We start from the raw sequence: 17,926 nt of genomic DNA, 5'->3' as shown, positions 1-17,926 counted from the left end.
CAGAAAATCAAAAGTAGCTGGGCTGTTCTAGGGACGTAGCCTTCGACTGCTGAAAGCCACATTAAAGTCTGGTCAAGACTTTAATGGGAGGGGCTTTGAATGGAGTTTCCAGGCTGAGTTTTCCGCAGTTCTCAGAATCTGTATCCAAATAAGGTCTGAACATTGCAACCGATTGACATTCTCTCTTATATCTCTTTGACTCTATGGATTCCTCCTTTATTCTTCCCTTTTTTCACCTTACAATTTGTTCTTTGACGAAACTGAATCATTTGTTTTGTCCACACAGTCAGGATTTTGCTGACAGCACTCTCATGGGTTATTTTGGGCCCTTTATTTCCCCAAAATTGGTAGGTAGTACTGAGTTGCCCACCAGATACACAAGAAGAGACAGGAGAGTAAACAGCTGAACACCATGCTGGGAGACAGGCAAGAGGTCTGGGCTGGAGAAAATCAATTGGGAGCCATAGACGCAGAGTTGAAAGCCATGATTTTGGATGAGATTGTTGAGGGAGAGTAGACCGACCAGAACAATGCTCTAAGGCCTGAGAGCCCCGGGCTCCCGTGTTTAGAGTTGGGGAGATGGGGAGGTAGCAAGAAAGGAGATGAGGAGCACATCCAGCAGGACAAGAAGGAACAGTTAGGACAGTGACCTCAAAGAAAAGAACGTATGTGAGGAAAGACGGAGTGATCAACTGTGTCAGATACAGTCATTCAGTAAAATAAAGGCTGCAACTTAACTATTGAGTGTGGTGCCCTTGAGAAGACTGTTCGGTGGAGTAGGGAAGAGCTGACTGCAGTGGGTTCAAGACAGAATGAATGGGGAAGTGGGGACAAGTGAAGAACCGTTTCAAGAATTTGTGCGGCAAGAAGCAGAGGAAAAAAGGTGGTAACTGGAGGCAATGAGACCTTGAAGGTAAACTTGGTTTCAATTTGTATCCTGTGAGGCTGGTCTAACAGAAGAGGAAACGGATGGGGGCGGGCGTGTGTGGTTGCTGAGCAGCAATATCCTTTGACTAGGTAAGAGGGGATGGAATCCAGGGCCTGGTGAAGGGTCCGATCTCCGGGAGCAGTGCGGACAGTTCATCTGGAGTAAGAGCAGGAAGACTGTGCACCTGGACGCAGAGAGTAGGCAGGTAGATGCGGTAGGTGGGAACGTGTGGAGCCGAGACTCTCGATTGCTCTTTTCTTAAGGCAACAAGAAGCAGGGGCGTCAGCTGAGGGCGAGATGTGGGGAGGTGCTGGAGGTTTGAGGACTTAGGGGAAGGTGCTAGAAGTATTTTCCGGACAATGGGGAATAAATGGACAAGAAAAATGTGGATTGTTGGTCTTAAAGTGAGACTACTCAGCTTGGTTGTGGGTGTTTCTCTAGTTTAAGCAAATAGGGCAAATGCTGAGCAGGCAGATTTAGGCTTGACCCAACAGTGGGGTTTTCTCTGATGAGTGAGATAGGCTGGGCAGGGGCATGGACAGTGCGTGCGGGATGTGGCTACCACGTGGTACCTGCACTGGAGCCGAGGCTCTGTCAGGGAGGCACACCGAAAGCTCTTCCGCCCCAACGGGGACCAGGAGCTGTTCAGTTGCTCCTGAAGTTAAACAGATGTGACAGGGTTTGCTGGTTGGTCCTCAGTGTCCACTCGGTCCTTCTTCCATGATAAACCTTGACTTTTCGGAGGGTACATGCTCGCTTTAGATAAAAACCACGTTCCTCAGCCTCCTTTGAGGCCAGGGGTGACTCTGTCACTACTATCTGGACAATGCTATGTCATCATAAACATGATGGGCCAGCTCCCAGGAAACTTCCTGCAAGGAGATTCGACACCCCATCATTTGGCAAAGGGGTGTGGGTGGTGGGCCACGAATCTTTCATTCATCTGGCTGCCTGGCGTGGGGTTTTATGACTGGAGCTCTGGTCTCCCACTGAGATGAACGTGAGGGCCGCGGCCTGGACGCCAGGGGGAGATAAGCTGGAAGGAACTGGGGACCCCTGGGGCTTGGCGGAGCAAAGCTGCCAGCCCACTGTGCATCTTTACATCTTTATGCAATAAATGTCTCTTTGTTTAAGCCACTGTCATTTTGGGGCTCTATTTCTCAGACCTGAACCTCATCTTAACTGGTATTATAGAAAAAAATTCTTAATGAAAAAAAAAATCTATTTCAAATATTTTAACTGATCACTTACAAATGGACATTCGTCCACTCAGTATTTGATACGGGGACAAGTCCTTGTCTTGGAGTCTGGGGTCCGCTGAGTAGTGCTTCGTGGGAACTACACACATCCATCATGCACTGCTACAGGATCATCGGTTTTGGTTTCTCCAAAATCAGAAGGAGAAGTTGAAGCATCAAAGAATTTGTGAAGCAATGTGAATGTAGTTACCCTGGATTTTTATGATTTCCCCCCATCCTTACATTTATCTTACCTAAATTTAATTCCACAGTATTTTTCAGTGAGTCACCTTTATTAAGTCTTTCCAAAGTATTTACCTTAGTTTCCAAGGAAATAAGCACTTTTTTTAGCATTTATATTTTGCACATTTTATATAATGTTTATAAAATTATGTTTACCCTATTTGCACCAGATATACTTTCTTTTAGCCCTCATGTTTTGCGTTTATACAACATTGAATTGAATTAGGTAATTACAACTGTGAACACAACTGGCAAACCCACCACTGGGAAACACACCGCTGCCTTTGGAAGGAGATGAGCTGACTCTGGGAGCGATGCGTCTTCAGGCATCAGCCCTGTCTGTCGGAGGGAAAACCTAAGTTATTTATCCAAAGGGGCTGTAGATACAGGTCAGGCATCCTACTCAGCATCTTTTTACCTTTATGTAGTTTAAAAACAATCTTGATTATACATTTAACTTTACACGTGCACGAGCGACTCTCACACACTGTTGCTGGGCATGTGAATTCAGCCTGGAGGGCAGTATCCATCCAACTCCTTAAAAAATGTCAGGGTTTTACTCAGCAAAGCCATTTTTAATAAAGAATCCTACAGAAATACTTGATGATATTGGGACCAATTTAATGAGAAGACTGCTGTTTATCACATCATTTTTTTTAATAGTGAAAAATTGGAAAACCCCAAAATGTCCTGAAATTGGGGATTTGGGGGAGGAATTTTGATAGTCCAAAGATGGATTCTAATGTAGCTGTTACTGTTATGTTGTATCATGCAAGAGACATTTTCAAAAGAATTCCTATGACTATCTTGCCCTGAGGAAAGGTTTGAGGTTGAGTAACCAATTCAATCGAACCACATGGGTAGGTCTAGGAGACTAAAGGACGCTGTCTTTCATTCTTGCAGCTAGCTCAGAAATAGCTGAAGTACAATATGCTCACTAACACGGAGGAACTATATATATATTTGAGTGAAATAAACACATGATAAAACAGCATATCGTTTTATATATTGTACAATTTTAGAGTCTGAAGAAATGTGCACTGAAATATTAAAATCTGTTTATACAGAATAAAAGATAATTGAACATTTATATAATTCTACCTAGATAAACTTTATATTACTGTTATAGACAGTAATTTCTGAACACGGTGGCAGCGCTTACAGACTGCTGACCTATCGTTCCTGCTTTTTCCTTACTGACAAAACCCTGTATAAGGCATCGGGATGCCCAGTGCCAGGGGAGAAATTGGTCCACCCATCCACCTGCGCCAGTGCCCAGTGTTAGGGTGGGTATGTGGCCCGGCACTATCAGACAGATACAGGGACGAGTCTCTTCGGGCCACTGAAGAACATTCCCGCCTGATAAAAGCACAATGAAGAGAAAGCTCTTTTACTGTCTACTCTGTCTCCTGCTTGGCTTTGAATGCAGTCATGTGAAGAAATGATGCTGAGCTGTAGCAGCTACTTTGTGACACTGAGGATGGCAGAACAAATGGATCTAAGACAATCCTGAGGTTTTGGCTACCACCCAACTCTGGAACCACCCATCTCCAGACTTCTCGTTACAGGAGATAATTAAACATCCTTATTGCTTACATCACTGTCAGTCTAGTTTCCTGTTACTTGTGCTGACCACATCCTGATAGAAGCACTTTTCTGTCTGGCACCAAATGAATATTTAAGTCCACTCTAATTTAAAAGCAACTCTATTAGAAAGCTACCGTTATCTCGTTTCTATAGATTCCCCAAAGTGACTGGTGGAGGTGAATTCAAGCCTAATCTTGGCTCAAAAGCCCATGTCTGTCACTGTAACCATATAGTTAAAAAAATAATCAAGCCTCTGCTTCCCTCTTTTGGTATCTTAACCAAATGCATACACACAGATGCAGGTAGTAATACATCTGGACCCATTTGCACTTATATATGAACGTGGCTTCGGGCTTTTCACTCCCATTTGCATTGATTTGTTGGTAGAAATGTATATGCTTCGGAGGCTCAGCCAAGAAAGCAGAATGGCCTCGTCTTTCTTCCACACTTTTACTAATGACATCCGGTCTGTGTAGCAAGAAAACAGAGACAGGTCATGGGGACTTTGATGCTTGCAATGGTGAACGTGAAAGTGGTACATGCTCCTCCTCAAGCTCTCTTGCAAGAGTCAAAGACCTGAAGGCTGAAAAATACCAAACATCTAACAAGGCAGAGCCTTCGAGTTAGCCCAGAAAAGCAGAATGTTTTTGAAGCACAGAAATAGAAAAGAGAGGATTGCAATTACATTGCACAGTACGTTAGCTATCTAAAAGAAAGCATCGAAGACCAGGGAACAAAAAGCAGTTGGCTCTTCATAGCTCAGACTTGGACCAAATAGGACTTGCACGTACGTGTCTCCAAGGAACCATTCTGCTCCAATCCTCTGCAGTGAGAAGAGACCAGAACACTACCCAATAGAACTCCTGTGCACCGCCTCCCCCACCCCCCTACATAGCTGCTTGGCTAAGCAGCTTGAGAGGCTCGGTGGAGGAAAAGCCCTGGCCATGACAGAAGGAAGATGAGACTAAAGGGAGGCAAGCTCGCAGAAAAAGGAGCCATGATATCGGAATCTAACGACCACAAATGCCACTCAAAAGGCTTTCCCCAACCTCTAAAATGGCCCCCTCCGCTGAACCAGGGAAAACCCCACCCAGCCTTGTGAATAAGGGGTGGGGACAGAGAAGCTGCCCCATCCAGGGACTGCACATTGGAAAGATGAAGAGTGTGCTGACCTAGAGAAAGAAACCAGAGCGCAGACCCATGAGCTAAAAGGCCAGCGTGGCCAGTAAGGACTAGGATTCAAGCTGAGTGGGTGGACCGGGTGATGCTGGACAGGAGACAGAATCGCGCCTCTCAAATTCAAAGCTTCCGAAGTGGGGTGTCATCTGCCAAGTGTCAGAGGCCATTATTTAATAAACCTCTTCTGTCTTACCAGGGTTATTTTCAGCAGTATTTGACTTAGTGTGGTGATGATTCTCCATGAGTATTAATCTCTCTTTTTAGAAGTAGGTAAATACAACTAGAAGAATACTGCTACTTTTTACAGGAGTGAGGGTGGGAGGAATGAGTCCTGGGACCACAGTGTCACCCCAAGGCATTCATAAGGTGCTGGGAGGAATCTCCGGCTTCTTCACTTCTGACAGAACCTATAGCTAAGACCTCACAGCGATGAAAAGGAAGTACTTGGCTAAGAGTGCTCAGGAGAAAGAGGGCATAGAAGGCCTGGACCTCTGCCTTCGGAGCCCCAGGCCTGGGGATGGGACGTGGAGTAAAAATGCAGGGACGAAGCAGCTCTGTTTACTTTCTCCGAGAAGATTCTTGGATTCTCTATTGTGTTTGAAAACAGACTCAGGCAAAGGGAAGGGAAGCTAACATTTATTGAGCGCCTACTTTGTATGTCTGGCCTCGTGCAAGGAGTTTTCATCTACGATCTTCCATTTAGTCCTCACACCGAGGTAGGCGTTGTCCTCATTTCTATCAAATGAGGGACATGAGGCTCAGAAAGGTTAGGTAGTTTGTCCAAGGCCACACAACTAGTTACTGACAGAGCTGGGACTAAGTGCCGAGCCTCAGACGCAAAAATTCTCTGCTCAGACACTGCACCTCAGGGAGGAGAGAGCCCGAGAGCAGCTGTGACAGTCCGTACGCCTCCCGCCATGAATCGGAGCCTGTACTTTTCCATGGACCTTCCCCTCTCCACCTGGGGAAGATGCCGTCAGTTGACGAGATGAGACATAAATATAAAAATAAATAGAAGGGACGAGTCCCCCAGCAGCAAGGACACGCGTATCTATGCCGTGGGAAGGTCAGCTGCTGTGGGAGGGAGCCGCGTGGGCCCTGTCGGGAAAAGTGGGACAATGGCTGCCAAAGGCTGGAGTGGGTGGGCTAACAGGCCCCTTCTGGGTCGCACAGATTTTAGAACACAGCGTCTGGGGCAGGCAGCAGCCGTGGGCACAGTCACCACCATCCTCCATCTGCTCATTTTACCGGTGTTTGTGATCCAAGAGGGATTCAAAATCGGGGGAACATACAAGTTTGTGCTTTATGTGTCCCAGGACTGTCATCTCTCCTGTCCTACTGTCTCCAAGGCCTACAGACACCAGCTCCTGCCAATCAACAAAGAAGGTGATGAGAACCAAAACCACAGAGCCATCACTTGGTCCTAATTTTAACGTGACAATCCCAAGAAGGCTCCTCCCTCATTAAGCACTGATCTGTCAATACTCTTTGATCTTTGAAAGAGCCTCTGCCCTGACCCTACAGGCTCTCACCTGCAGGAAAGAGCAGGCGGTTCCCATTGTCACGTCCAGAGTCACCTTGCCCAGGAGGAGCTGCACCTTTCCCGACTTGCGGATGAGCAGCTTTCCAACCTGGCCCTCCGTCAGGTCAGCCAGGGTACAAGTGTGCTCTGCCAGCCTGGCTTCCTGCGAAGAGATTCGGGGGTGGAAACGGGGTGAGGAGCTTTTTCTTCCATCCTTCAAGAGCAAACCCTTTCCCAAAGGAAGGGAGCAGCAAAGGTTGGCATGAGCTTCCCCAAGAGGGCCTTTTCCTAGGGCTGCCGGCCACTGGTTAAAAAACAAGACCCACAGTGAACATGTAAACAAGTGGACAAATGATCTATAACTGCTGAAACTGGGTGACGGGGTAGGACAGTGCATGTTCTCTCATTTGTACATGTTCAAAATATTTCACTATAAAAGTGAACAGATAAATTATTGGGGTTGAAAGTACAAGGCCCCAAGGCCCTTACGGGAAGAAAGAACAACTGCGGGTTACTCTTAGTTTCGGCTTGAGTGGCACATCTTTGCTTCCCCTTACAGGTGGCTGCTTCGCTCCCCGGACCCCCTGCATTTTCACAGACCTCACTCCTGCGCATACCCGGTCTTTCTCCTGCTTCATAACCACCATCTGTCCATCCTCGTTCTGCACCTCTGTCTTGACGGGCTTGATGTCCTGAGTCGGTGGCTGGCCAGGGAGCGTGTCTGGCAGCTGGAGGAACAGAAGCTCTTCCTCCTGCGTGAGGCTCAGCTCCCTGAGCAGCTCTGCCACAGACACATCCTTCGGGAGGCCGGGGGTCTTTCTGGCTGCTCTGGGAGGAGCCTTCATCTTGGCGTCCTCCTCCTCATCTCGTGGCTCCTCTTTCACTGCCCAAGGTAACACAAGTGGAAGGGCTATCAAGTGGCCACCCTCTACGCCACCTCATTGTACCCATACCTTTACCCACACCTGCTCCACAGTCACTCAGCCATGAAGCTGGAAGGAAGCAGTTGGGAAGAGGGATCCAGCAGTTGTGTGACTTATCTATCAAAAGATATGTGAGGCTGAGCCCACAGGTACATGTCAGTGTGAACCCTGCGAGGGTGAGGCTTTAGTGTCTTTGTTCAGGCCACGCATTTTACAGCTGGGATGGGAGAGGACCTGTTTAGCAGCAGCAGTCTGAGAGGCTCATTCCTAGGGAGCGGGGTTCCTGGTGGGGGGGGGGCAGCCACAGAAACGGAAACGAGATGTTAACTGGCACAGAGTACCTTTCACAACAGGCACGTCCACCTCCATGTCCTCTTCCTTGGGGCCAGCCAGCCAAGGCTTCACATCTGGTTCTTCGTTCTCTTCTTTAAACAGCCAGCCCGAGTGAGCCAGTGGCAGCTGCACAGGCATGTTTCGGGTGTCATTCCTCAGCCCGGGGTCATCAATGAACTGCCAAAGAAGAGACAGGGTCACACGGCATGGCTAGCAAACACACATGACTGGGCTGCAATTCATCTCAGCCCCTTTCAAACTGAAGCCTGCTGCTCACTAGGCTTCCAGGACATCAGAGAGCTCTTCTTCCCCCAACCCTGGCGCCCAGAGGCCCTTTCCACAGCCGCGAAGAAGGGCTGTTCCCCACAGCATGCTGGCACCTACGTCATCCTTCTCCAGCATGCGCAGGATCTGTTTTGTTTCTTCATCCGTCTCCCTCTTCTCTTTTTTGATGTTGATGATATGAGAGGGCCCCATGTCCGACAGATCCACTGTCTTATCCCAGTTCCCTGTAGGAAAAAAACCCAGCTCATCGGGGGTAAGGAAGAGGCCAAAAGCAAGGAAAACTAAACTGGGAGCAGGGGAATTCCACTGCCCTGGCCCTTCTTTCAGGCAGTCTAAACTGAAATCCACTGAGCCCTTCCTCCCCGGCAGCTTTGTACCCTTTTTCTTCATCATTTCGGCTGGGCCCTGCTCAAAGATGGAGTGGGACTGAATCACTTCTGGGCGACCCCGGCCCCGTCCATGCCCTTCTCGCTGTCGGTCTCTCTCTCTGTCACGCTTCTCCTTCTTGATGGTTACTTCTTCCTTGGGTCTGTAAAAGAGAATGAATTAAGGGGAACCACTCACCCTGCCTCAGAGAACTGGTCTTATTCTCTCATATCGCTCTACTCCACCTGAGCCAATAACTACATCATAAGAAACAGAACCTAATCCTCCGTACCTGTTTCACTTCCTTGATGGGGCAGTCCTTTCAGTTGCCCACAAATGTGGATTTTTTGTACTGACTGAAAGCAGGACGGCTGTAATCCAAAACAACTTAAGGGAGAACCTGATACATCTCTGTCTAAACTAGTGACTGTCAACTCTGGCTGTAAAAGATAATCACTGTTTCATTGCAACAAGTTAAAGCACGACTTCTGGGACAGACTCCCAGGCATCAGTATTTTTTCAAAGGTTGCACATTAGAATCACCTGGAAGCCATGACAATCACCAGTGAAAAGAACTAAATAACCTAATATAAATTTCTGAGCTACATATTTAGTTATTTCTCAAAATGTGCAAATTCAGAGTAAGTAAATAAGGAGTAAGTACTCAGAAGGCCTAGCTACTTACTCTTCCTTGATCTTCCGACTGATGATATTTGGGGTGAAGGTTTTCTGAAAGTAAAATACAGGAGTCACTGATTTGGTAAATTCTGACCCCAAAGTACAGAGGAAAAGAAAAAAACTCCCAAAGGGCATCTTCTATGGACCAAGACCATGGATCTCTTCTGCACATTTCACACTGTTGTCAAAGATTTATAGTGATAGACTGACTCATGCTTGAAGATCAGGAGGAAAATCATGTCATGATGGCAGCAGAGTTACACACTGAGGGGGTACCAAAAACCATTTAAACTAGCAGCCTCAGCTTCTGCCCTCTGAAAGGCAAACAGATGATGGGTTAGACTGCCGCCAGAATTTCCCTAGGCAAACTTAAGCCTCTAAAAACTGGCTGGTTTATGCTTGTCATTCCCCTTACCTCTCCACTTTCAGAGCTACTCTTTATACCTATAGTCATAGACATAATGGGAGAGAAACAGAGCATCTAATGCCATTCCTAAGATTCATTCCACTCTAGACCGTAAGTTTGCATGCTGAGATCCATGGCGAATTCATAACTCTAAAACTGCAGAACTCTCTAAAACTCATGACTTTCATGAGTTTCTAAAAGGTGTCCAAAACACACACACACACACACACACACAAAAGCACTGCTCAAGATGTTGTTGATCTAATGAGGATTCTCTGCCCTTCAGCCAACGCTGAGAACCGTGTCAACAGCTTATATCCAACGTCTAGACCTTAAGATAAAACACGCTCCCCAGAATTTGTAGGTGAAAGTCTGGGGACGACACTTATGAGAACCAGCACCACGCCTAGCACATGGTAGGCCCTACAAGAACATCAGTTGAACCCCAGGGGCCTGGAATTCAGTGTAGTTGGATACCTTCTTGACTCCCCCGAGGGTGAGGTCCCTGGAGCGAATGGAGGGAAGGCGGCCCGGGGTGAGGGGAGGAGCCGGCCGCCGCCCGATAAGCCCCCGGGCCCCAGAGAGGAGGGGTCGGGGCCCCCCCGGAGCGCTGGGCTCGCCCGCGGCGTTTCCTTCCGACATGTTGCCTGGGAGAGAAGTGGAAAGGGACAACAAAGTCAGTAGAGCGGACGGACACGCGTACCCTACGCGGAACTCCACCCACCTGGCTGTCCGCCCCTAAGTCAGCGCGTCTCTCCCGCGGCGTCTCAGCTCCTCCCCTCCCACGTGGCGACTCCCGGAACCACCCGGCCAGGGCCCTTGGCGCACCTCACCCCCAGGCCCTGGCCAAGCACGAGGCAGGGACGCACCCCAACGCACCCGAGCTGCGGCTCCACACCGTGTGCGTTCCGCCTTCAGCTCCGGCGCGACACACAGCTGGCCCTGGGTCTCAGCGCCGGGCGGAAGTCTGCGTGGCGGGGCCCGGGCGCCGCCATCTTGCCGCGGGGCGGAAGTGAGGTCGGTGGGCGGGGCCGGCCACAGTATTTATCCGGCGGCGTCCCGCTCGCCTCCGCCTTCTCTTCCCGGTTCTTCCCGGAGTCGGGAAAAGCTGGGTTGAGAGGGCGAAAAAGGAAGAGGGGTCTGGTCCTAGTTATGCCACCGTGCAGCGCTCGGGAGGGTCTTTGCCCGAGGCGGGGCGGCGGAGATGCCTAGCTCTGGGTCTTGGGGCCTGGGCGGCCGTCACTTTGGGGGATTCTCCGCGAAGGGGCTCTGGGGCAGTGGGGTCGCGGCTCGGGATGGGGCGAGGGGCGCGGGACAGAGAGCGAGACCCCGACTCAGAGTCGGGGGATCCCTAGCCTGGCCGCGCCGCGGCTGTCGACTCGATGGTGACCTTGGAGCAGTCAGTGTACCACCAGCCAACGGCCTTGCTCTCACTCGGGGTCCCTTTCCTGGACTTCTGATGGGGTCTTGGGTTGGGGTTTGTGAATGCGGCCCTGGAGCAGCACCAGCGGACCGACTGAGTGTCTAATGGAACCAGCGCTGGGCTCAGGACTGCGGGCTGCTGGAGGGACGGATTTAAAGAACTTATTGTGACTCCAACATTTATAATTTAACAAAAAATGCCCTTTACTGTTGTTTCCCCCACCCTCATTCCCAAACCATGTAAAAACCATGTAATAACATCACGGAACGTTTGAGGGAAGGAAAACATTTTTGCTAGAATTCCACGTGGAATACTATTAAAACTTTTGTAATATGTTCCAGTCCCCCTCACAGAGCTGTCCTATTGTATTACAATTTTGGATCTTCCCTTTCTAAATAACATTTCTTTGCCGCTGCATCAAAAGACTACTTAATTCTCAAGTGGCTATGACATGATTTGTCTTTTTCAGTTTGGACACTTGGATCGTTTCTTTTCCCTGTTGTAAATAACGCTGTAGTGAACATCTGGTGCATTTAACGTTTTTTATTCGTTTGGATTATATCCCTAGGACAAATTTCCAGTCTTGTGATAACTGACTAAAAGAAGACATACTTTTTTTTTAAGCATATTTTTTTATTTTGAGATAATTGTAGACACACATGCAGTTGTAACATAGAATGCAGAGATTCCCAAGTACCCTTTACTCAGTTTCCCTCAATAGTAACATATTGCAGAACTGTAATACTATTTACAACCAGAATATTGACAATAATAGTCAAAATAGAAGACCTTTCCATCACCAGGACCCCTCTAGCTACCCTTTAATAGCCATGCCTCCCTCTCTTCCGCCCGCCCCGGCAACTGCTAATCTCCATATTTATGCTTTTATTATTTCAAAAGTGGAGATCATTTGAACATAGAATCATGCGGTATGTGATTTCTTGGGATTGCTTTTTTCATTGCGCATAATTCCCTAGAGATTAAGTTGTTGCGTTTATCACTACTTCCTTTTCATTACTGAGTACCCACACTTTGTGTAATCACCCTTTGAAGGACATCTGGGCTATTATGAATAAAACTGCTATGAACATACATGTACAGATTTCTGTGTAAATATGGGTTTTCATATCTCTGGGATAAATAAATGTCTAAGAGTGCAGCTGTTGGGTCGAATGGTAGCTGTATGGTTAGTTTTATAAGAAACCGCCAAACTGTTTCTATGCCATTTTTAACACGCCAGTGCCTATACCATTTTAAACATGCGTATTTTATGTTTCTTCATCCATATTGCTAAACTGCTTTCAAAAAGAGTTCTGCTAATATGCTTCATCACGAAGAATATATATGTAGATAGTATGTAAGGATATATGTAACATTTTCCCACATCTTTTTGAGTATTGGCTCTTAACATTTTTAACTGTTTTTGCCATTTTAATAATACATATTGTGTTGGTGTCTAGCCAGACCTTTTTCAAGTCTTTTTCTCCATATTGGTTTTATGATAACCAAACCTAACCAAATATAAATCCTTCCTGTCCCCTAGAGAACTACATCCAGTGGCCCTTAACTTCTAACAAAATTACCTTAATTTCATTCTCTGGACCTTGAAGTCCACAAGCCTTTTATCAGCAAACTCTTTTTTTAATTTTTATTATTATTTTTTTTTACGAAGATACTTATTCATTGTAGAAAATTTGGAAAAATTTAAAAAGCACCTAGAAGAAAATTTAAATCACCTGTTTTATCCCATCTACTGTTCTAGATACTTGCAATCGTTTCTCTATGCATGTAGATTTTTTAAAATTGAAATTTTGCATATGGTTCTATAATTTTTTTATTTTAACAGTAGATAAACCTTTTTCTGAGTTATGTATGCTTCTAAATTATGACTTTTAATGGTTAAATAGTATTCCACATTGTTGTCTTGCACCATAGTTTAACTAGTTTCCTTCCTGTAATGCTTATGGGATTTTCACATTTCTCACCCCAAAAGGACAAGAGGAGAGAAAACTTAAATCAAGTCTTCCACCTTTAACATTGGGGGAGTTACTTTCTGACAATGATTATTGTAATTTCCTTTTAAGAAGCTTCTCCAACCTTCTCTCTCATTAGGCTAATATACTTTCGGCACCATTCTATTTATTTCTTAACTTGCTCCAACACCTCCCTCTATATTTTCTCCCAAAGACTGTTCACTCCTTTATGTAGATTCAAAAGAAACTTGTAAATCATTGCTAGCTGAACCCCGCGTAATCACATCTGTGATTCTAGCAGATCTTAATTTGTTAATTTGCATTTTTACGTATTTAATAGTAATAATAACCTCATTCTTTTCTGATGGCTTAGTGAAATTATAATCAAACTCTTAAGAACAAATATAGTTTCCTGGGTCTAAGTGCAGATTTCAGAGGGTATAAGCAGATTCTGTGGAAAGCCTGTTCCTGTGAATTCTTGATGGGTGTTGCAAATACTAAATGAATAAGGGACTGTTTTGAATACGTATCAGTAGAATAAGAGGAATGTGTGGTATGAGAATCCTATCCAAGTTCAAGCTATTACTTGTTCTTTATGAGTAATTCGTCCTCATTTGTTTGCATCATTTGCAGGGCATTTAGTTGGGATTCTTTCTCACCTCCTTGAGCTTTAAACATTGGAGAGCTCTAGAATCCAGTCCTCAGAACTCTTCCCTTTTTCTCTTTACTTAACCTCCTTGGCAATGGTCCAGTTTCTCGGCTTCAGACCTTGTACTTATCTCAGTCTGGATCTTTCTGAACCCCAGATGGATATCTCTGCCTATCCCATACCTCCACTTGGTGTCTGCGAGGCGTCTCAAACCTATGTCCTCATCCAAGCTTTGATCTTCCTCCTCAAACTACTGAGGTTCCCCTCCTCAGTACGTGGCAGCTCCATCCCTCTAGTTCAAGTGAAAAATCTTGCAGTTATACTTGACTCCTCTCGTTCTCTCATAAATCTAATATTTCAGCTATTCCAAATATATCTTGAATCTTACCACTTCTCTCCCCGTTCACTGACATACCACCTTGGTCCAGGTCACCTTCATTTTTTTTTTTTTTTTTTTTGCCGTGATGATTATAATATCCTCCTTCCTGGCTTCCCTGCTGCCACCTGGGTCCCCAACACAGCATAATTAACATATTTCACATCAGGTCACATCTTTGCTCTAAACTTCCCAGTGCTTTTTCAGAGCAAAAACGAGAGGCTTTCGACTGGCCTACACAGCCCTGCGTCATCTTTTCACCCACTCACCTTCTCTTTGTCCTTAGCTCCTACCACATTCCCCTCACTCACTCTGTTCCAGTTGCACTGGCTCCCTTGCTGTTTCTAGAACAATCTGGTATGCTCTGCTTCAAGGCCTCTGTACTTGCTGCCTAGGATGCTCTTCTCCTATATAATTCTGCATGGCTCCCTCCCTCCCTTCAGTCAGGTTTTCTTATCCTAAAGTCACCTATTCAAGGAGACCTTCTCCGATGGCTGTATTTAAAATTGTAACCTCCTGCTCCCCTATGACATTCCACATCGTTATTTACTGATTTATTTTTCCGTGTAGCATGTCTCATCTAATAAAGTTTCTTTATTTGTCTTTCTTCCCATCACCAGAAAGTCCCACTACAATCTCCTCATTGTCTGAAACAGTGCCTGATACACAGGAAGCACCCAATAAATTTTTCTCGAATGAATGGATGAATTCCAGTTTGCGGTGAGGTGAAGTAGCGAATCTGGATGAGTGTTAGCGGCTTGTTTCCAGGTGGATCGCATCAGTAATTAAACTTGGGCACCACGAATGTCAAGGCCATCTTTGTGTTGTGTTTTTCGCGTGTCTTCTCTATCGGATCTTCTGTATGCAGCTGTCTGAAGAGAATAAGTGTGGTAAATACTGAGCGAGTGGGGGAAGCCTTTCCGGCATGGCAGCGGTCTGTATACTCAGTATGTCTGCCCGTCCCTGGTACCCTGCCACGCGGGGCGCAGTGGCGTGCCACAGTTCCTCTGTTATGCTGCTCCGCTTCAGGTATAGCTAAGGACTACCCCAGTATCATGGTCCTTCCGCTTCTCCTATCACCTGCGATTCTTCCTTCATTGTTCTTCATCTTCCCTCGAAGCTTCTTTTGCCCTTTCCAGCATTTCACTAGTGTCTCTTCTCTAGTTTCTCAGAGTCCTTAAATATAATTCAGCATCTCTCCATGTTTTAAAGTTGTCGAATATCTCGGCTTTTAAAAAGCTAACCAAATGAACAAACAGACCATATTCTTCAGTCGAGTGACTACTCAGAAATGTTTCCGTATTTAGAATCACTTTAATGCTCTTTAGTAAGTTCACACCAGGTGACTGGTGAGGGTTGGAAGAGGTCTAAACATAATTTCGAAAATGCAAAGTAAATAAGCACTGAGAAATTCATACAGTTCTTATAAACAGTCACTGCTCTCACGTCACTGTCAGCACATGTAAATGAACGAGGTGGTTTTTCTGGACTGTCTGGATGTGTACACATTCGTTGGTCAATGAGCTCTCCACACTTAGTTCAACCATGGGAAAACACATAAACATTTTAAGTCTACAAAGTGCATAAGCAATAGTAAGACCATGGATTTTTTTCACTTACGACCTCACCTCTATTACCTCAGACTCTACGTTGGCTCTGTATCTCTCTACCGTGAAGAACAAGCCTTTGTACTCACACTTGGATTTGAATCTAGTTTTACCTCATATGGACTGAGTCGCAGTTCCCACCATCGGCCTTTTTCAAAACGGAGTTGATGGCTCCATCTCTCAGGGTTGTGAAAATCACATGCCTTGCACTGTCTTGGTTAATAAATGCTTTTTATTTTTATTTTTTTATCATCCTATGGCTATAATATTTAATATGGAAACTTTTGAGCATGCACAAGAGTGGAGAGAATAGTTAATTGAAACTCAATGTACTGGCTTCAACAGTCATCCACCCATGCCGGTCATGTTCCATTTACTCCTCCATTCGCACCCCAGATAATTTTGAAACAAATCAGATATCATGCCATTCATTCATAAATATTATAAAATGTATCTCTGGAGGATATCCTTTTAAAAGGATCAGAGCTAATAATTTCTAAATATTTTCAAATATCTAGTTAATATGAAAATTTCCCGACTGCCACATAGATTTTTCTTTTTTCTTTTTTTTTAGTTTGTTTAAATCTGTATCCGAATACGTTCCATACCCTTTAAGATTTTGTTGGAAATATAATTAAGGTGTGGCAAGAGATTTTGCTGTAAGAATGTTCATTTCAGTGTTGTTTAGAATGGAGAAAAAGTAAAATAACTTGATTTAGATGAGTAGGGGATTGGCTCCCCCCAAAAAGGTGTATCATCTGACAATAGAACATACCAGCAGTTGAAACGATACTGCAGAAATACGATGGAATGAACAGATAAGATATTGGTAAGTGAGAAAAGCAGGTTATAAAACAGTATTTATACTTGCTAGTTTTGTTAATAAAGTTATGTCTCTCATAGGCATATATCTCTGAATGGTGAGGAAATGAGCGACTTTAATTTTCTCTTAAGTTTTGGAACTAAATCTCATCGTTCCACCACGATCGCATCTTACTCGTAATAAAAGGTTATTAGAGATAAAAATGCAGCAGCGGTGCCTCTTGGCAGTCGTTCGGTTTCACGCGGAGGTAGTTATGTTTGGCACGTGACGCTTTCTTCTCACCATGTGCTTCCTCATGTGATCCGCAGAGAAGTCCTCTGAGGCAAGAAGAGGCGAAACCCCTGAGAGCGTTGGTGCCTTCACCTGACGCCAGCATGCAGCTCCGCAAAAGCATGTTCAGAGGGCTATTGTTCACTGCTTGGGACGTATGATCTCACGCGCGCTCTCTACAAAGTGACAGGCAGAGACACGCTGGGACTAGCATTCCTTTCACAGAGGGGGAAACTGAGGCAGAAAGAAACTGGCTTTTTCCTCATGCTTCCCTTCCAGAGAGGTGGTAGGGATAGGTTTTTGGCACAGATGTCTGGTGCTGGCCCTAACCGTGAGATTACGTGTGGCATCTCTTGGGAGTTTCACCGTCTCAGCGTAGGTGTGCGAGGGGCGGGACCTACTCCTGTTTGGCCGAGGGAGTGCTGAATCCTGCCTCAGAGTAACACACCAGACCGCATTCTGTGGTTCGGGATCCGACCAAACTTGTTCGGGTTCTCCACACCCAGTTAGGTGGGATTGGCTTCTGCCTGTCTCTGTGAACTGTTCGCTTTCTGTCCACTGTCCACTGTCACCTGCTCTAATCTTTGCTGCCGATGCTCGCAGCCCCTGAGTCCCTCTCAGCTGATGCTCGCAGCCCCTGAGTCCCTCTCAGCGAGTGTCTCTTAGGCTCAGCTCATGCCTTCCATGACTCTCCGAGGCCCTCCCCTGAGACCTGCCTGCATGGTCTGCTGTCCCTGGTCTGTTGTCCCCAGCCCTCTGGACCCCCCACCACACTCCTGCTTCCACAATCTCCTCTTGGCTGGGCCCCACCGGTGCCCCGGAACTGGCCCTGACTCCTTCTTCTCAAAATTCTTACCTGTACCTGCAATTTAGTTGTCTACTTCTTGTTCCCTAATTGTGTCTCGAAATGTCCATCTTTTCTCCCCTAAAAGACTATGGGCTCCTTGCAGGCAGACACTGTCAATATGATGGCAATGGAAACAGCTCTGGTAGGTCCCCGGGCGCTTCTTGCACGCCAGGTCCGGAGCTGAGTGATTTACGTGTTGATCTCATTTAATGATGACAATAAGCCCGCGTTATTATCCCATTTCACAGATAGAGAAACTGACTGAGAGGT

At 46.1% G+C, this 17,926-nt stretch overlaps 1 protein-coding gene across 2 annotated transcripts; it reads right to left on the bottom strand.

The window, feature by feature from the left end:
- Window positions 1-5,791: 5,791 nt before the first annotated feature.
- POLR3D (RNA polymerase III subunit D) lies at window positions 5,792-10,689 on the bottom strand. 2 transcript variants are annotated; one of them, XM_016141599.2, is made up of 9 exons: window positions 10,558-10,689; window positions 10,166-10,335; window positions 9,290-9,333; window positions 8,616-8,767; window positions 8,338-8,462; window positions 7,962-8,130; window positions 7,315-7,580; window positions 6,708-6,860; window positions 5,792-6,542 (listed from the first exon to the last, which is right to left on the bottom strand). In XM_016141599.2, exons 2-9 carry the CDS (start codon window positions 10,328-10,330, stop codon window positions 6,420-6,422), a joined length of 1,197 nt encoding a protein of 398 aa, XP_015997085.1. In that variant the 5' UTR covers window positions 10,331-10,335; window positions 10,558-10,689; the 3' UTR covers window positions 5,792-6,419. The 2 variants fall into 2 exon arrangements, with proteins under 2 accessions (XP_015997085.1, XP_015997084.1); XM_016141598.2 differs by having other exon boundaries at window positions 10,568-10,689.
- Window positions 10,690-17,926: the final 7,237 nt, after the last annotated feature.

The sequence above is a fragment of the Rousettus aegyptiacus genome, unplaced genomic scaffold, assembly GCF_014176215.1.
Source record: "Rousettus aegyptiacus isolate mRouAeg1 unplaced genomic scaffold, mRouAeg1.p scaffold_m13_p_16, whole genome shotgun sequence".
Taxonomy (NCBI): domain Eukaryota; kingdom Metazoa; phylum Chordata; class Mammalia; order Chiroptera; family Pteropodidae; genus Rousettus; species Rousettus aegyptiacus.
Note: the sequence above shows the minus strand (reverse complement) of the source record. Positions and strands in the feature narration are given on the sequence as shown.